Source organism: Malurus melanocephalus, unplaced genomic scaffold, assembly GCF_030028575.1.
Source record: "Malurus melanocephalus ecotype Western Australia unplaced genomic scaffold, MMel_1.1 scaffold_121, whole genome shotgun sequence".
In the NCBI taxonomy this organism is placed as follows: domain Eukaryota; kingdom Metazoa; phylum Chordata; class Aves; order Passeriformes; family Maluridae; genus Malurus; species Malurus melanocephalus.
The window spans coordinates 339,933-359,237 of NW_026623353.1; the positions used below are offsets into that span (position 1 = coordinate 339,933).

Sequence of the window (19,305 nt, forward strand, 5' to 3'; positions counted from 1 at the left end):
TCCTTGAAGGAGGCATTTCAGGGAACACAGAATTGTTGACTGTGTGTGTACAAAACCCCCAGCTTTTAATGTTAAGATCATGGCTGCTGTGTAACTACAAGTGTAGCAAAGCACCCCGTTTAACTAACACTTGTAAATCCRCTATATGGCTTTGCTGCATAACAACCACCACAGACTGTAACCAGAAGTGATGTTTGCTAGTTTTATAACCCAGCTATTTACTTGTTATCTTGAAACACACAGACCTGTTTTAGGCTTGGTTGGACTTTTCACTGCCAGGCTTGTTGTAGGGCCGGGGCTTGCAGGACAGGGAGGTGGTGACTTTTGTATTTCATTCAGTCCTAAGCACCTGGTGTGTTCATTTAAGGGAGCACCTAGAAGAACTACCTGTCCCAGCATAGCACAGGTCAGTCCTAAAATGCTGTGTTTCACAATTTTGTGGATTATGGGCCTTTTATGCTTCAAACTATTTCAGAATGCTTAGAATGTAGGAACCTTTAAAGAAGTGTTTTGTGGCAGTCTTTTTGCACCTCCATTTCTGCATATTGGTCTCATTTTAATGATCAGATAATGACTAGTAGTTCTTTTTCCGTAAAGGCAATTTTAAATGTTTCCTTCTTTTAAAAGAAAATCTCCAAACAGCTAAAAACATTCCTCCAAAGTAGCAGCATCTGTGTCTCATCTCATACACTATTCCTATTTCTTCTGTGTTTTTCTGATGCTTTAGCTTAGCACATCCTCAACAAGCAAAGGAAAACCTAGCACTGGGAGTGAGATCTTGACACAGTGACCTCGTTCTTAGCATTACCTTCTTTGTCAGAAGCTGAAGCAGCTCCGCTGGCCCTCGGCACTTGGATCACTTTGACATTTTCTGTCTGGCATGGTTTCAGGGCTCACTTTGTTTTTAGTCCAAATGGTGAATCAGATAATAAAAAACAAGCTTACAAGGACTTGTCCACTGCTACTAATTTTTTGATAAACAGTTTTCAGCAGCAGAACTTTGATCTGGTGTACAGCAGAGCTGCTTGTTACATTCAAATCTGCAGCATTCTTCAGGACTGACAAAGGAGAGTAAATCTTTCTTTTTAATCAATACACCCAAAACTGGTAAGTGTCATGATAAATAGTGAATAGTTTAAGAAAATACTGCTCTGTGTGTCTATGCCCACATGTCTGTGCATTTATGTTTCCCTGTATAGGGGGAATTGTGTATTACATCAAGAAGATACATTAGGGATGATTTTTTTATCTTGACTAGAGGGTTAAAGCTTTAACTTGTCTTAGATAATGCATTCTTGTCCACTTAATGAGAAGGCTGGCTTCTTATCCTGTACAATGCAGCTTGGCACTGTTCCAGAAGCATAGGCACTTCATTTCAAAGACAAAGAAGCCAGCGCAAACACAGGGAGAAACCTGGAACATTGCGCTGTGGATTTTTTCAGAGCGATGACTCATTTCAGTTCACAAAGGATTCTGGGCAGGGTAGTGAGAAGTCAGGTTGGCTGATCCATTCCTATGACTTCACTTTGCAGAGAGCCAGGGAGAAGAGGAGTGACACTGCAGAATCCTGAGGCACTGCAGTGGAGAGGTGCTTTGCAAAGACTGTGAGTGCCTTCGGAACAGGGGGTGGTGTCAGAACGTGATTTCAGCCATTCCATGGAAACAGGGCAAAGAGAGAGATGTTTTCAAAACACTGTGTGGGAGTTATATTTGTAGTCCCTTTTAGATTCCTCTCCACCTCCTCTGTAATTTCTTAACCATTTATTTCTCATGCTTATGTGAGAATTGTGTGAAACAGTGCTCCTTTCAGTGGACCTGCAGAGATAACTGCATTTTTTTTCTTCAGTATGCCCCTATTTCCTGCTGTAAGAGGTGGGTGTTCAGCATATTAATGCCTAAAAGCATGCTTTGTTTTTCTTCTTTCAGGTCCTGTGGCACTGACCTATGCTGCATTCAGCCAGCTTCCACAGTGATATAAAGCCCCAATATGCACATTGTTGTTACATCACAGCTTCTCTGGATACTGTACTGGAGCATGGAACCAGACCATAGGGGTTCAGGTAAGTCCCCTTTTTTAACATATTGTGTGCCAGGAATATAGACATGAAAATTTATTAAAAATGCATTTGAAAATTACTGTTTGGGGCAACACATTCTAAAGCACACAATATATTAAAAAAACACRATCCCGCCCTCCTCCTTCCCAGGATAAGCAACGCTACAGTAATTTCCTCAACTGAATCCTCTAGGAAAGTTCCGTGCTCCAGCAGAAACTTTTTATGCTCATAGTTGTAACACGTGCTGGGATATCACTTTGGATCAGGAGGCAGCTGGCCACAGGACATGAACAAAGAAAAGGAAATACACAGAATGAATGCATGTAAGACAAGTCTGCTGACTGGGTAATTTTGCACATGTTTCTGAAAGTTAGTGCCACTTGGTGAACCTGGAAATCATGATTTTAGCTGGGTCTGAATGATTAAAAAGATCAATTAACATAGTTGAAGTTAATAACTAGTACAGAACTAGAACTTCGTTCACGTTTGTTATATGGTTATACTACGTTTGACTTGTTTTCTTCAAGCTGTTTAGATATGGAGTGGTCACATTCTTGGAAACATTATTTATTTTGGTGGATGTGCATTTCAGACTTGCAGAAGGAACTTGCTGGTTAGTGAATGAATGTGTTACTGCATTTGTTGAGCCTTTGTTTAAGCTGCTCTTAAAGAGGAATAAATGGGTGAATCTTTAATGTATTTTTTAATTATTGTTATCAGTCCTCTAATATGTGTAGCTATCTGGTAAACACAACCTGCAGCTTTTTTTTCATAAGATACTCCAGGAAATGTAGCTTAAAAGGAGGATTTAGCTATGTCCAGAARCAGCACAAGCAACATTTCTTCAAATTGTCTTTATTTCAGATTTTGCCAGTGAAATGTGATCTTTTCATGTGTTAGCATGCTAGTGGAGACTGATACTTCATAGTAGTCTGGATAGTACCAAAGAAATCTGCATGTTCTTCTTTGTCTCTCCTGTTGTTCAATCAAATGGAAAAGTCTAACTTCAAATGGCAATTATATGTCCTTGTGAATTCACATAACAGTTTTTGTTTGCGACATCTATGTAAGTATTCTTTAATTAGCAGAATTCAGTCAAGTTGGGATTTGGGACAAAAAGGAATAATTTTGCAACCCAGGCCAGACGTGTAACTTCTTCAGCATCTGTCCCTTCATTAAGTGAATCTGCGATTGTACTTTTTCTAGAAGAGATATTTTGCTTACAGTATTCTTGAAAACATATGATAATATTCTAGGCCCTCTTATAGCCCATTACAAGTAGTTTTGTCTGAAAATTACCTTTCTGTAATTCTTCCCAGGGTGAAATCATAGGCAAGTATTGATCAGAACAGRCTGTTGGCAAGAAAATTTGTGTAGGGGATTTCTGTTGCAACCACCACTATAATCCTGAGATACCATGAAGTTACTGTACTCTGGCTTGATGTTTCCTGATTAATAATGTAGTTCTTTAAGCAGCAAAAGTTGTGAAGTCAGATTTCCCTTGACAAGTGTTTTTTGACTGGATTMTGTCCTGCCTAGTGGTAGGTGGCTATGCCTGAAGCTCTGTACAGATGTAATATACAGCAAACACTTATTTTAGAATCACTCTTGTCTAGTGAGGCTCAATCTCCCTGACACATGCAAACACACAGATTGTGATTGTGCAAGCCTCATTTTTGTGGAAACCAGACTAAAAATTATGTTTAGAGCTTGTATTGAGCTGTAAGAAACAAAAGATTAAAAAGGTGTTGAGAGTCTGAAGAAGTGAAACTGGGTTTTGACTTCCTGTACTTTACAGGATGGAGACAGTAAATCAAAGTGTTTCCTCCATATTTCAGGGAAATAGGGTGTCTAAATTCTAATATAGTGTGATTTTGCACTGTAATTTCTTTAATTCCTTCACAATGGTTGTACTGAATTGGTTCCATTTGTAAGAGGTGATTTTTCAAGTAATCTTTATGCAAAGTTCATGAAACAAAGAGTTTGACTTCCAGGTCACTTCTTTCCAGCAGTAGAATCACTAATAAAAATTCTGTAATCAGTATGTAGTTGATACTTTAATTGCTGATACATGGCACAGAATGTAGTCTGCCTCATTTTCTCCCAAGATGATATTATCCAGACTTTCAAAGAACAGACACACTAAAKACACTGACACAGGGAAAGTTCTGGCTTGTGTGGGTTCAGCATGTGGAAATTCTCATTCCCAGCTATGTTAGGAATCACTTTCTCATCTGTATGATAAGGACAGTTATGGTTCCCAGTTTTTCAGAAGTTTTTGAAAACCACTGAAGAAWAGTGTTACGTTGGAGCTAAGTGTTTATTTTATGTGCTAGATAATCTTTTGTTCTAAGTAATAAATATAATTCTTTCCCCCAGGCTAGCAATACAAATCCCCAAGGCATAAATGAATACCATTCCCATTCACTGTTTTTTATGTGCTTAGACATTCTTGGAAATTGAGTGCACTTAATTCAACAAGTTTAGAAAACTTTTTTTAAAAAATTATTTAGAAGTTTGGAAAGACATTGCAGAAACAGAGCTAAAACTGTATGTGTGCATATGTCTCATATTTAAACAAAGCATGCAGTTAGCTGGTGAAAACTGCTCTCTGAGCTCCAGTTTTCATTTAATTGGGAACACAAACATATGAAAGTTGAGGCTAGTAATTTGATTTCAGAAGAAAGCTGCTTGAGACAAGCATCAGTCAGAGCTARCAGGAGCCATATGCTAGATGTTTTATGTAAGTGATGTGGTCTTCAAAAAAATTAGGAAAAACATGTTTGCTTTTTTTTTAAAGCAGATCTTTCCTGAAGAAGTTGTAGTAAACCTTCTGTTCAACAGGCTAAACAGTATTTGTCTGTAATTGATGTTAATGTATTATATTATCTTGTAGACACAAGATACTTTCTGTTATTGTGCATCAAAGAAGTTCATTGACTTAACTATAACCACAGAGTGTGTGTAATTTCCCAGAGCCACAGGATAGTCAAGATAAAATCTGACAAATTAGAGCTTCCCTGAGTGAGGGGATTTTGGCTTTCTATCATTAGGTATGCTCAAAATGTGTGGTAGGCTTTTTAAATGAGAGCTAGTGACTGTCTGCGGCAGACAGCTATGAACAACAAACTCTGGAGATCATTTTATCACAACCGAGGTGAAACGACAGTTTCCTCGTCATGAAAAGCACTCAGTGGAAAAGAGTAAAGCTTAACTTGCAATATTTCCTTACAAACCAGAAAGGCCCTCACGTAAATGAATATTTGTTGAACATTTCTATTTCATTGAAAGCCATTTAAATTATGATTTTATGGACATTTACAGTTACCTTTGTCGTTAATTAAATGGTTGTTAAGCTCCCAAATATTTGCAAGCAGGATGTGTGTTACCCTGGTATACTAACTGCTAGAAATTGTGTTAATATTAAGGAACCAGTACTGAATGTTTCATGTTGATGAGTTATGTGAAGTGTAGTAGTATTTCAGTGGAAATTCCTGGCTTGTTTGTGGTGACAAGAGTCCAGCTGACAAGGGGTCAAATGCAGTGCAGACTGWATATTTTCTGCTCACTAACCTAGAAAGCATTCCATGCTGAAGGCCTACTTTGAAAGGAAGAATTGTGCAAAGTTACAAAAATCAGGCAATTTTTATTATTTCTTAGCTTGTACTTAACCAGTTTTAAGTTAACAAGTCCCTCCTGGAAGTGATCTCTGAGATGAATCTCTGCAGGTTCATCGCAGTCAGGGGAGGGGGATGGGCTGCTCCTGGGAGTGAGCAGAGCAATTAGTTTCTGAGTTTTTGTCCAAGCATCCTTCTGGGGCACCTACAAGGCTGCAGAGCAAAGCTCTATGTATAAAAGTCCMTGAGTCCCTTTCCCACTTCAGGGAGTTGATTTTGGTATTAAGACCTATTCTTTACATTTAAAGTGTAGCTCTGCTTAGCTGTGAATGGATCATTCCAATGCAAAAGAAAGAAAGAGGTCTTGTTCTCACTCTCCCATCCTGGCACTATGTACATGGCTGTGAGAGTGCATGGCTGGGAGCAGGCATAGGGATAATTCCCCCAGGCTGCTTAGGTTTAAGAAATTGCCATGTTTTTGATGGTATAGATGAAACAATTAAGGAGTTGCTGCCCTGTACCTGGATGCCCTTAAAGCTACTCTATTCCATGCAAAACCAGGACACCAGAGATCGCATTTCAGTGCCCAGTGAATCTGATAAGATTAAACCTCTGCTGTGGCCAATATATGCCAATCTGTCTGACATTGCAGTGAACTCAGTTTAGTAGTTCTCACAAGGATACCCATGACACATAATCTTTGTGTTGAAGACAGTAGTTTCTTACATTGCTTAGCTAAATCTGCATAATTCTTGCTGTAATTTTGGTGCTTCTTAGACATGAAACTAATCATTAAAGGAACTGATCCCCTATACAAAGTGCATGGTGACTGGTGATCAAAGTTGGTAAATTTATGTGTCTGGATGATTACGAAGATTTGTCTGAGAACAAGTGTAAACTGACAGCAGATGTAATTATTAGTAAACAGAAACATAATTGTGATATACTTTATCCATTCTCAAATGATGAGGGAACAAATGGTGTTTGTACCCGTCATATGGAAGTGTATCAGACAGTCTCTCATATTTCCCTGTAAGATGTGTGTCACCTTCTTTGCCATTGTAATGCATGTGGCAGAAACTTTTAGGTGTAATTGAATAAAAAATGTCCAGAGAAGYTTGTATTTTAAGGTCATAATTCTGCAGTCAGATTAGAATGAGGAGGATCTTGGGCTTCACTGTGTTGCGAGCTGGAGGAATGCTCCTGTGCTGGGAAGGGAATGCAGCATTGATCTGGTCAGGCCTGATAAAGCAAAAGCAATCAAGAGATAGCATAGCACAAATGTGTTGTTTTAAATCWTTCTTGTGTCGTAGGTAATGTGTATCACTGGTGTGCAACAGATTGTAGAGCTTGTGATTGAAAACTGTTGCTCATAAGTCTCACTGAGACAGCTATGCAGTTTACTACTCCCACCAATATTTTTTCCCCCAAAATGCTSAGTATAATGCAAGAGTAAATGCATTTTGGTAATCAATTTTAGAAGCTGCGGCTCTTGTTTAGTAGACACAATAGGAATATAGAATTAAGAGGGCAAATATTAGATCTTCTAAATTGAGAATGAAAATTTTAATTTGAATTAATTTCTGTATTTGATTAATAATTTGATCACATGGTGTTGCTGTGTGACAGCAAAAATATATTAGGTAATTTTCCTGAAATTTCAAAGCAATTTAGGTTAAACTTTATCCCTGACTATTGACTGTTCTGTGGCCAAAATAGGATTTGTAGTCAAACACCCTTTGGTCTGTCTGTTACTCTTTATTATTCCTTTTTCACTGGGAAGGAATGTCTTTTACCCTGTTACTTTCCTGTCTTTTGAGATCACTGGGGAGCTGTTACCACTTCAGGAGGAGTTAGAGAGCAGAATCAAAGATTTATGTACTTAGATAAAATACATTAAAGTGCACTTGTATATGTGTAGGGATGCTAGTATTATCAAACTGTAATTTCTCCTATAACTTTTAAATATTTCAATTATTTTTTTAACTGTAGGTTAATTAATTCTTTGTAAAGACAACAGGAGAAAAGCTGCAACAAATTTAATTTCCAGGCCATCCTGAAACCATTGAAACTTCTCTTCTAAAAAAAACATCATTCTTACAAAGACATTTGACTTGTAGACCCAGTAGAGGTTTATTCAAGGTATCAGTCTCAAGTATTTTGATACTTTTGGGCCTCTAAAGAGTACTCTGTGCTTTATCAGCTGAGTGAAAATGTTGTTCATTAACGTCACAATTTTTTATGGTCTTCGTTACTATTAATAAAAAATACTATATCAAATGCATGGTGGGTGATCCATCCTTTGTAAGGGGAGCAAAATCTCCCCTTTCATGTCCAGAGAAATATATGCAACTGTTTTTTTTGCGCAGTTTCCTAGTAGGATGTTAAGCATTAGGTTTTGCAGCCATGAGTGTGCATTTATTGGCATTTTTCTGTGTCTGTCTGTTGTACTCTTTAAGAAACTATGTCAACATAGTCTATATCTCCCGTTTTCCAAAGTTGTCCGTCTCTTAAGTTTGGAAAGAAGCTGTTAAATGGTCTTCCATTTTATCCCCAGTTCAGAGACTGGGGAGAGCTCCAGAAAAAGAGAGCTTTAAAATATTTTCCCAAGCTGTATCTCTACATCCTTGTTCTGTGAGCAGATTTTTAAACAGAACACTTCATTGCACATCTGTTGTCTTCTTACAGGTGATGTATCACCCATCAGCATGTCTCCCATCACTCAATCACAGTTTATTCCACTTGGGGAAATCCTTTGCCTGGCCATCTCAGCAATGAACTCTGCCCGAAAACAAGTCACTCAAGAAGCACTAATGGAGCACCTAACCACCTGCTTCCCAGGTAACCCAGTCATTAATAAATCATCAGTCAGATGAACACATGTCTTTGAAAGGGCAGTTGAAGAATTCTCAGTACTTTCTGTATGGTAATATTGACTAATCCTGACATTCTAACCAAAAGTAAAAGGAGGCATTAGGGTTTGAGCTTGGCACATTTTCTTTATTCTTAAACATGGAGAATGGAGTTCTCTTGGATAAGGAATAATGTGAAATACATTTTTCAGGGCTAATTCCTTATTTTATGTAAGTAATAAAAATTACTTTGAATACTAAACAAGAAACTATTGGCTTGGGTTTTTTTTTTAATATGGTATCAGAATAAGTTTGTTTGTGATTTTTCGTGCAAAATAACCCTCTTTATTGTCGTAGCCAAAGGAGTGCAGGGCTTCTTTAGCAGGTATGGAGAGCAAAGCATGATGTGCGTGTCCAGAGCAAACTCATTTCACCTTGTGATTTTYAAGCCAGTTGTAGCTAGCTTGTAAGAGTTCTGTTGACATCATTCAACAAGTTCAAGTGTCATTGTCCAATCAATCTTCAAAGAGGTAACCTCATGAAGGTCTCTGTAGAAACCTCCATCTTGAAGACCTGGTTTCCCACACACTGAACATCTTCCTTTACAGAGGACAGGCTCTCTGATGTGTGATGGCCTGATGCAAGTAGTAGAGTCCAGTGAAAATTACGTGCCTGCTTTAGGGGGAGGTTGTATTTAAAGTGAAAGCACTGTCAGCCTGCTTTCCTGGACCTGTCAGATCCTTCTTGGGCACAGTTCTGTCTTTTGCTTCTGTACTGCCCGTGCCTGAAAAACAACGACAACTCTCTCCGTGACTAAACTGAAAGTTTTGGAGAGCTGTAGATACACTTGCTATATTCACAAATGCTGGTTCAGAAGATATTCTTGTCAGCATTTGGTAATATTTCTCAGATGGTTAATATAAAATGTCTTGATTAAAGATATGTAACATCAAAAAAAGGGATCCTATAACAAGAACGTGCTCTTGAATTTGCAGCTTCTGTACTGGCTGCCTGTATCTGGAGTGGGTGAATCATGCAAAATTCATTTTGGAGAGACATTTTACATTGTGGCACAAAGCTTGGGCAGAGGTTTACTGCTCAAGAGAGCAAAACTTTTCCATTTGTGCTTTAAATGATCCTGGGCAAGGTGTTTACCTATTCTTTGTCTGAGTTTAAATTCCCTAAAGTATTGCTGAGAAACTTCTCCATTGTACCTATTTTATGGCTGTAAAAAGCAGCTAATTAAAAATGCTTCAGTAGGAAAACTACTGATGCATCTGTCTCATCTAGACAGCCTAACCATAGCCGTGTTTTGATGTCTGGGATTTTTTTGCTTACATTTCAGATCAAGAGTTACTTAAAGCCTTGAAATTTACATGTCTTTTGCTATAACTGGTACTAAGCTCTGAGAATTTAAAATATAATTTTCAATTGAGAGCTGTATTTGAAATAAACAATTTTGTCTGACTTTTAATAATTGCACTTTGAAAAAAATACTGCAAGCGTATTTTGTAAATACTGGCTTTCTCTTCCTATTTGTATTTTTGTTTATCAGGGTTTTTCAGAATGCTTGGATGATTTTGAAAACAGTGGTAAAAATTGTAAGGGTAAGAAGGCAAAGTTCACAACTGTAATTATTTTAATTCATTTTGATGATTTTTTTTCYAAGTTATCTTTTCCATGCATGCTAGGTACTAGAAGAATTCCATAGATTGCAAGTATTTTTTCAATTATTCTATCAATGTTTTTATATAAACATTGTTATGTGGTGGAAATGATAATTTATTTGTGATATCCCTTGAGTTTCGTGGGAGCATGATTATCAGTTCACTTGGTGCGTTGTGCTATTCTTGTTAGACAGAACCAAACATGAAAAATAATTCAACTGGCTGGATTATTTTGTAGACATTGCTCAGACAAAGCCTGAGGCAAGTTAGCACATAGTCTCTTGCTTCTTTTTTTTTTCCCCACTAGCCATTAACATGTGAATTTCTCAAGTCTGAGATTTAAAAAAAAAGGAGAGCCTCACTTCCCAAAATGTAGAGAAAGTTATTTGAAGAAAAGAAATCCACCCTTTGTTGGCCAATTTTTCCCCTTCACTAGGGAAGTGCCTTTCGCTCCCAGCCATGTTTAACATTGTGAGCATACATGTTCTCTCAGCGTATGAGGATTATCAAAAATCCTTTACTTTTCCAATAAATAGAAATTCTTGTGCTCAGTGACACTTTTTGCTTTTCTGCCCAAATCTCTCTAATAAATTGGCTGTAGCTTTTTGGGCCCGTCCTTATATTTTTTGTGRCTATTGTAAAATATCTGATGTCCTCTCATATTCTGATAGTTTATTTTTCCTAACTGGGTTCTGGTGCTCTGAGGGAGAGAAGAAAGAGCATTAACACTGTAGATGTTATTATCACATAACCTCTCTGTATCTCTTCCTGTTGCAGCACTTCTCTGCCTGTGTTGTTTGTGTTTTAATGAACAGATGCTTCACTGCGTTTCATTGTGTGGATAAATTTCCTAAGACCCCAGATGCTATTCTCAAAAGTGTCTAGGAATGATAAACCTTTTCCTCAATTCAGGGTCTTATAGTTGCAGTCTAGCCTTCTAGTTTGCTGAGCCATTGTGCAGGCATAAATCTGGGCCATGGCTCTATCTGAAATAAGGTATGCTAATTATTTATAACATCACATAGCAACCACTCCACATCTTTAACTAGTATTTCATGAGCCAATCAGAGTATTTCTTTTATCCCTTGTTAAGCCGTAGCATCAGCTCAGGAGAAAATCATTTTAGCAGATTTAACACCATTTAAGTACTACTTTAGATGTATTTTTCATGAATTTATTTTATTCAAAAAGTTTGTAATGATAATGCACATCTTTTTTGTGGTTTTTGTTATTTGTTGGGTTTTTAAAAAGGCAAAAGGGCTGCTCCTGTATGTGCTTCCATTGTTCTAACTTAGAATTAAACAATGAGATGTTTGTACTGCTCTACTTTGTAAATTATTGACTGTGGTTTAARTCCCATACATTAAATGTAAATCTTTGAAATCCAGTATAAGGAGCTAAGAATGTAACCCCTGTTCTGTGTTTGGCAACCAGACCCTCTTATCTGTATGAACCTGGATGAAGAAAACATCAAGCCTTAGTCTGTGCTTCCTTTAGTAAGGATATATGTCTCCTTTTTTTTCTCCCCAATTTTGTCCACATACATATTTAAATAATCTTAAGACATTCAAAATTTCAGTGTAGAAAATACTTGTGTATTGGACTAGGTTGCTTTTGAAGCAAGCAGTTTGCTGATAGCTGGCAAATTCCTCTGACTATCACCTTTATAACTTCACACTTTAAATATATGAAATATATGAAATATATGAAATATATGTGTAGCACTTAAAAGAAGTGTCTTACATTAACTGAGTTCACTCTAGGTCAGTGTTCTTTGTGAGCGGCAAACAAGACATAATCTTCTGTCTGGAAGCTCAGTGGATGGCATAGTAGACTCTCTTGAGATACAGAAAATGTACATGTCTGATGATTCAGTGTCCAGACAGTTTCTGCTTTTGAATTATTAAACCACTACATAATCTTAAATAGCACCACTGCTGTCATGCAATATTTTATGTGCTGGAGTCTCTAAGCTGCTGCGTTTTTGCCCCTTGTTTCTGTTTAATGGAAGAAGGGAGACCAAAAAGAGACTTCTGAATGCAGGTGGGATAGGTTGTGTATAGACATTACCTAGGCAGGTTGCTGTAAAGAGAAAAGTCTTAAGAAAGCCAAGAAATCTATATTTATTCTGGATCCCATTGTTCCTTTTTTAATGTCACTGCTGCTGTCTGCCATGCAGGAAAGTATAAGCTGAGTTTGGGTGTGTTTCTGCTTTTGTAAGTACCTAAAAGAGCTTGGAATAAAACCCATAGCTACTGCTAGCTGACAATGCTGAGCTTCCAGGATCTCCCATCTGCTGTCATCTCTGCTGGCATAGTGAACCACAGCATGGACTATATGCTGGGATTGATAGAAGTGRTAGTCTGCAACTCCAGGGAAAAGACTGACACAATTAACTTTACAGCATCGTTGACTGCCAGGCATGCTAATTTTGTTTCTTTGGTGTTTATCTCCACATTCTCCATTCACAGGAGTTAGTCAGTTAATGTAACTAGCGTGCATCCAGTGTTTAGAGACACCCAACACATTGTAGCCCTTATGGTTTCCTGGGTGAAAAATACACATTATTATTTTTAGTATGTATTTGCAGTGCATTTTTGCCTGAATTGATGAAAAACATGAGTACATCCATTTCAATCTCTTTCCGTAACTTTTCTGTAAGCTCCCAGGAGAAATGCTTTTATGCCTTATATTTTTGTTGTGATGTTTTTGAAACAGTATTTTAAGAAAAGTCTTTTAAGTAAAATATAAGGATGAAGAACCAAGTTCTCACAAKGGTAAGTACATGTTGAAGTATTACTTGTAAGCTTCTGAAAAGTGCAATGTATTGAACAGCATTTTTATGCAAAGGAAGGAAGAGAGGTTGGCCGCTGCAGAGCAGGTGCACCTGAGTTGGACCATGGTTGGACCCTGCAGTGCATTTTCAGCACAGGATAGAGAAATAAATGAGTTTTGCRGTCATCCACGTATTGTCATAATGCAAGACATAATGATGGCATTGCCCAAGCAGACATAGCAGCKCTGCTGCCGGAATGAGGAGTTAGATGATGACTGGTTGTTATGGAGATTGAAATCACTGTTCATGTTCCTGTGTGCTATCAGAAGCTCATGTAGAAGACAGTCTGCTGCCCAGTTGCCACTGCCTCACAATCCAGGGGAAGCTTGCCATATTGTTTACTTCAGTCAGGAGAGATTTGGTATTCTGGGCTAGGGAGGAGTGTTCCTTTTTTTCCCAGCTCTCTCTGGATTTCAGCCTTTCCCACCTTTTTTTATTTCTGGCATGTTAGCTCATCCAGAGTTTCTGGGTGTCTTTGTTACTCTCTCTCAGATTATTTACAGAACACCTGCATGAAAAGAGGAGAAAATGCAAGCTCCTGATTCTCCATATTTTTACAATTTTCATTTTCATTTATGCTTTCAAATTATAACCCATCTTCACCTCTCACTTTCTGTGTCCAAAGCAGCCCCAATATTTCCAGCTCTGTGGACCATGCATGAAATATAATAACTCTACCCCAGCCAAAACCAGCACATGTCCCTGTGTACTTCTCCCTGGTGCCTTCTGTGTTGTAACTGCTTTCAGTTGTTCCTAACCCTTTGTTGTTTCCATTTYAAGACTTAAGGGTGTAAGTAGTATGGTCAAGTAACTAAGTTCAAACAACACTTGAAGTCAGACATAAGAATATTTACTATGTTGCCTGCAACCCAGTTGCAAGAAAGAGGATAAGTTAAGGAATTAGTACAATTTATCTTAATTTTTGTCACTGATCTTTTAATCAGTATTGCTGTCACAAGGAGATCAGTGAGCTTGCAGGCTCCAGCCTTTGACATGTTGGAGAAGAATTGGTGACCAGACTCTATGTACTACTGGAGAAACTGTGTTTGTGGCAGGTACCCCTGGCTRAGATTTCTCCACTAAGTGTTTTTGTAAAAAACATACACTTCACTGAAATGTTTCTGCATGCATTGAAATTCTGTTCTTGAAGGCAGAGTTTGACTTGACAAGGTCCTGACCAACCTGATCTAAATTGGCCAGAATTTGAGSTGGGGTGCTGACCAGATGAATTCATAAGTTCCCTTCCAACATAAGTTGCTTTCTGATTCTTATTTTTTCTACGTTACTTTTGCTTAAGAGAAAACTAAGACCCAGAATAAATAATACTAACTTTTTTAGTTTAAAATAGACTATCCAATCCTTTGGAAAAAAGGTCTGTAGTTCTAAAAATGTAAATCAGGCTAGTACTCAGGATAAAAGACATGTTAGTTAAACAAAATGTGTTGATTGAAAATAGCTTTTTCTACTGATAACCTGGAAGTATTTTTATTTTTTATTCAACTTATATGGATATTTTTAAACTAGTCTGTGAACTAAAGTTCTTGTTTCCTTAGATCTAGATGGAACTTACTCCTATACACAACATGCAGCATAGTGTTTCTTCTAATAAAATATCGAAGACTTGGTCAGCACCACTGAACCCAGCAGGTGAAGTGGTAGTAGGAAGGACCTGGCTCGCAATGCCAAGTCTACCATATGCCATTGATTCAGGATAGTCATACTGGTCCTTCTCCCAGTATGCAATACATGCACTTACGTAGTGTCCCTCACATCTCACATGAAAGACAATTTTGGGAGCTAAATCTGTAACTTCCAGCATAATGGAAAAGTCTTTCTGGGTAAGGTGAACTGTATCATTTAAGGTGTCTCTGTTTTGGAGCAGCTGATGTAGTCGAAACATTTTAATGGGAGAGCAAATCACTTAAATCAGGTTTGTGATAAAGGGACAGTTTGAGGAACTGCTTTTTTTCTGTGTAGTATTCTGTGGAAAAAGCAGCTTAGGTATCCAAAGTAACAATAACTACTGCTTCATATGTGACAAGGCTTTGTAAGAATGGTTCTGGTAAATTTGGATGTAAGTACTTAGTTGGAAGAAGAATAAAAGTAAAATATTTACCCTGACAGTCTGATTTTCAGTGATTCCTTCTTCTAGCTTAAGGTCACCTGTACAATGGAAGTGATTAGAAGTTCTCTTGGGGTTTTTTTGGCACTTTATTAATGGCCTCCTTTCTACTTAATTAATAGTTGATATATCTGAAGTGTAGGAGGTGAGTGGAGAAATAAATAGAGAAGAAAGTGCCTAACAAAATACTTTACTGGAGTTGTTTGTTCAGCATATTCCAGATTGCACATGGAAGAAGCTTTTTGTTGGGGACGGGGAAATCAGGGAGTCGTACACAATTTTATGCACTTCGTGATATATGTTTACTGTCATTTCTAGGAGTTCCAACACCCAGTCCAGAAATCCTTCGTCATACTTTGAATATGCTTGTACGGGAGAGGAAAATATACCCAACTCCAGATGGTTATTTCATTGTAACCCCACAGACTTACTTTATAACACCATCTCTCATAAGAACTAACAGCAAATGGTACCATTTGGATGAGAGGATACCTGACAGGTCTCAATGTACCTCTCCACAACAAGGAACTATAACTCCATCCACCTCAGGATGTGTCAGGGACCGAACACTACCCAAAAACCACTGCGACTCCTGCCATTGTTGCAGAGAAGACATGCACAGCATGCATGCATCTACCCTACAGAGGAAATCAGCAAAAGACTGTAAAGACTCATACTGTCCTCCTTCATTATGTCAGGTCCCACCTACTGAGAAAAGTAAAAGTACTGTCAATTTTTCATATAAAGCAGAGACACTCACAAAGCCTAAGGATGTAGAAAAGCAGTCTAAGAAATTTGGACTCAAATTATTCCGATTAAGTTTTAAGAAGGATAAGACCAAACAGTTGGCAAATTTCTCTGCCCAGTTTCCTCCAGAGGAGTGGCCGCTAAGGGATGAGGACACCCCTACCACTATACCTAGAGAGGTAGAAATGGAGATTATTAGGCGCATTAACCCAGACTTGACTGTGGAAAATGTCATGAGACACACTGCACTAATGAAGAAACTTGAAGAAGAAAAAGCTCAACGAAGCAAAGCAGGATCTTCAGCTCACCACAGCGGACGAAGTAAAAAGAGCAGGAATCACAGAAAGTCTCATGGGAAATCGAGATCGCACAGCAAGACCCGGGTGTCCAAAGGAGACCCATCAGATGGCTCTCACTTGGATATACCTGCTGAAAGGGAGTATGAGTTCTATGATCCATTGACTCGATCCCCACGGGAAGGCTGTTTTATAATAGAACACAAGGGAGATAATTACATAATGCACAGCAATCCTAACATGATTGAATCTCACTTTCCCATGACACCAGAGTGGGATGTGTCTGGTGAACTGGCCAAAAGAAGAACTGAAATGCCTTTTCCTGAACCTTCCAGGGGAAGTTCCCACTCCAAGGTCCATCGGAGCCACAGCCATACACAGGATAGAAGATCAAGGAATGAGCGGTCCAGTAAAGCTAAAGAAAGGTCTAGATCCATGGATAACTCCAAGGGACCTCTGGGCTCAGCTGCTTTAGGCACACCTGAAGATATAGGTGAAGGCTGTAGCCCAGATGACCAAACAACTAGCCAAGCCTATATCGATGATAGTACCTTAAGGCCATCTCAGTCGCTCAGTCATCAAAGGGCTCTGATATCATCCGCAAGCTACAAAGAGACTTGCATCCCTGAAAAAGCTGGTGGCAGTGTAGAAACCCCCAGTTCTTGTAGCCTATTGGATCAAGGCAAGCCTACAGAGAATTTGCCATCATATAGTGAACTCAACTCCTGCACAACAAAATCTGCAGTTGATGACTATTTTCAGTGCAACACATCCAGTGAGACTGTGCTTACTGCTCCATCACCTCTGGGAAAGAATAAAGAGGATCATGATACGCTAACAATGACAGATGGGCTGAAAAAAATGACTTCCACAGAAAGACAGTCTCAACATATTGCTAGGGAACCTGGGGTGCACAAGGAGGAGTCCCCAAAGGGCCCAAGCAGTGGTTCAGTGATTGCCAGCCAAACTCCAGAGGTGATTGCAAACGGGCGGCTGGTTCAACACCATAGCGCTGAATCAAGCAGCCTTGATAAAAGGAAAGAAATATTTAGCAAGGATACACTCTTCAAGCCTCTGCATAACACTCTTTCTGTGAACAGTTATCATAAGTCTAACACACCTCTGCTAAAGCCCCATCAAAAGACCCCCTCTGACACGTTGCCAGTCAGATGTGAGAAACTTGAACAAGCGATGGTAACCTCAGTCACACAAGTCATGCCTGTTTCTCAGAGACAGCAAGAGACAACAGGGAACCAGGAGGCCTCCTTTGACTACTACAAYGTATCTGATGATGATGACTCAGAGGAAGGAACCAACAAAAATGCCGAGGAAGAAAAGAACCGGGATGATGTTGGTACAATGCAGTGGCTCCTAGAGAGAGAAAAAGAAAGGGATCTGCAGCGAAAATTTGAGAAAAATCTTACCCTTCTCACCCCGAAAGAAACAGAAAATAGCAACAACCAGAGAGCCACCCACTCAGCCCGCCTGGACAGCATGGACAGCAGCAGCATTACTGTGGACAGCGGGTTCAACTCTCCACGGTAGGACTGTCACATTCATTGCAGCTTTAATGACTAGGAAGTTCCATTTATGGCTTTATGTGTGTGTGATTTTGGTGACAGAAACAATTTCACACATTTTCAGGCAGTGTTTCCTATAGCTCTGGAATCCTCTATTCAGATGTGTGGATTTCCCACCATCCAGTAAGAAACCAATGACCATTTACARCATTGATTCTGTAGCTGTTAATTTTTTGTTTGCTGAAAACCTCCCTGTATCCTTTTATTTCTGTGTTCAACTTGTGTTAGCATTTAGAATAGAAGGGATGAGCTCCTGTATGCTCTTCCCCTCTCTTTCTTTCCCTTACCCCTCTAAGATACCATCAACCAGACTAATGGAAAAACTAGGCATGACTAGGTGGCATAATCTTTGGTTCAGAAAAAAAGAAAAACAAATTATGTTGTTTTGTGTTTGGGCTTTCTTGTTTGTTTTCTTCAAAAATTTTGCAAGTGTATCTAGAAACCATTCGAAACTGGTGAGACTGGAATAGCCACTTCCCTTGCAGGTTAAAAGTGCTCAGGATATTTGAACTTCAGAGTTGACTTAACACTGCTGAGAGGGAGRTGCCTTGTCTAAAATACTTGGGAAAAGAGTCCAGATGTTTGTTACGTGTGATGGTGCTGGTCAGTAACTTCTATTTCAGGGATTTCAGACATCATCTCAGTGTGCTAGAAATCTTACAAGTGTAGGGAGGAAAGAGCTGTTGGTGCATTCCTTGCCCTGGAGGTTTCTCAARTTCATTTCCAGGTTAAGAATCCTTTACTCGAACCTTCTTCCTTGTCTGTCTGACCTTTGGCAGTCAGATCCTTGATGGAATGGAGCTTTACCAGTTTTGTTTGACCAGGATAGCAACTCATCAGACTTCAAAACAATGACTCTAAGAATACAGAAATAATTTACAGTAGTAGTTCTCTTATAGTATCTTACTTAAGCTTAAATTATTTATTGCCTATGTTTAAAAATAAAACCTCCAAGACTGATTTTGTATTACATGAAAAAAATAGAGATTTTTTTTTTGTTTTGTCCCTTTTTTGTTTTCCCCTGTAAATGGTGTTCTTATTCCTCAGAAGTCCATATTTTTTACATCTATAGCAAAGGCTCTCAGGAAGACGTGAAGGATTTCCTGTTCCTACATAGGACTAAATTGCGCTTTCAATTGAAGTCCTTTCACTCTGGAAGAAATTCCTTTGGATTTGATCGTTATTTCCCCTTGATATTAATGAAATTACATAAATTAGTGAGCCTGGTGCAGCTTTCAGCRATATATCAAACTAGAGCAGGCTTTTAGCAAATATATAGTTTTTCTGAATAAAAAACTTGAAAMATAATTTCAATAAATCATACCGCTTACACTGAGTCTGCCCTAAAAAATAAGCTTGAGAAGGTTTTGAATTTCTGTTATTGATTGGTCTGCAGATGCTTGATGTCTTTCTCACATAGAACTGTTGTGTGAAACGTTTGCACTGTTCTTTTTTAAATGTAATCTCTTCCTGTAGTTGAAGTGCTTTACTTGCAGTCAGTTTTTGTGGGGGAGCATGTTGTGGTGTTCTC

At 38.6% G+C, this 19,305-nt stretch overlaps 1 protein-coding gene across 18 annotated transcripts in view; it reads left to right on the forward strand.

Annotated features, from left to right (window-relative positions):
- STOX2 (storkhead box 2) overlaps nucleotides 1-19,305 on the forward strand; it is a 142,720-nt gene that overhangs the window by 116,237 nt on the left and 7,178 nt on the right. For 10 of the 18 annotated variants that reach the window (XM_057370179.1, XM_057370197.1, XM_057370195.1 and 7 more), the window contains 2 exons: nucleotides 8,363-8,515; nucleotides 15,470-17,735. In XM_057370179.1, the coding sequence (XP_057226162.1) occupies nucleotides 8,363-8,515; nucleotides 15,470-17,735 (2,419 nt within the window). Of the gene's footprint in view, nucleotides 1-1,926; nucleotides 2,061-8,362; nucleotides 8,516-15,469; nucleotides 17,740-19,305 lie in introns of those variants that run through there. The other 8 variants (XM_057370191.1, XM_057370186.1, XM_057370188.1 and 5 more) reach the window with 2 other exon arrangements.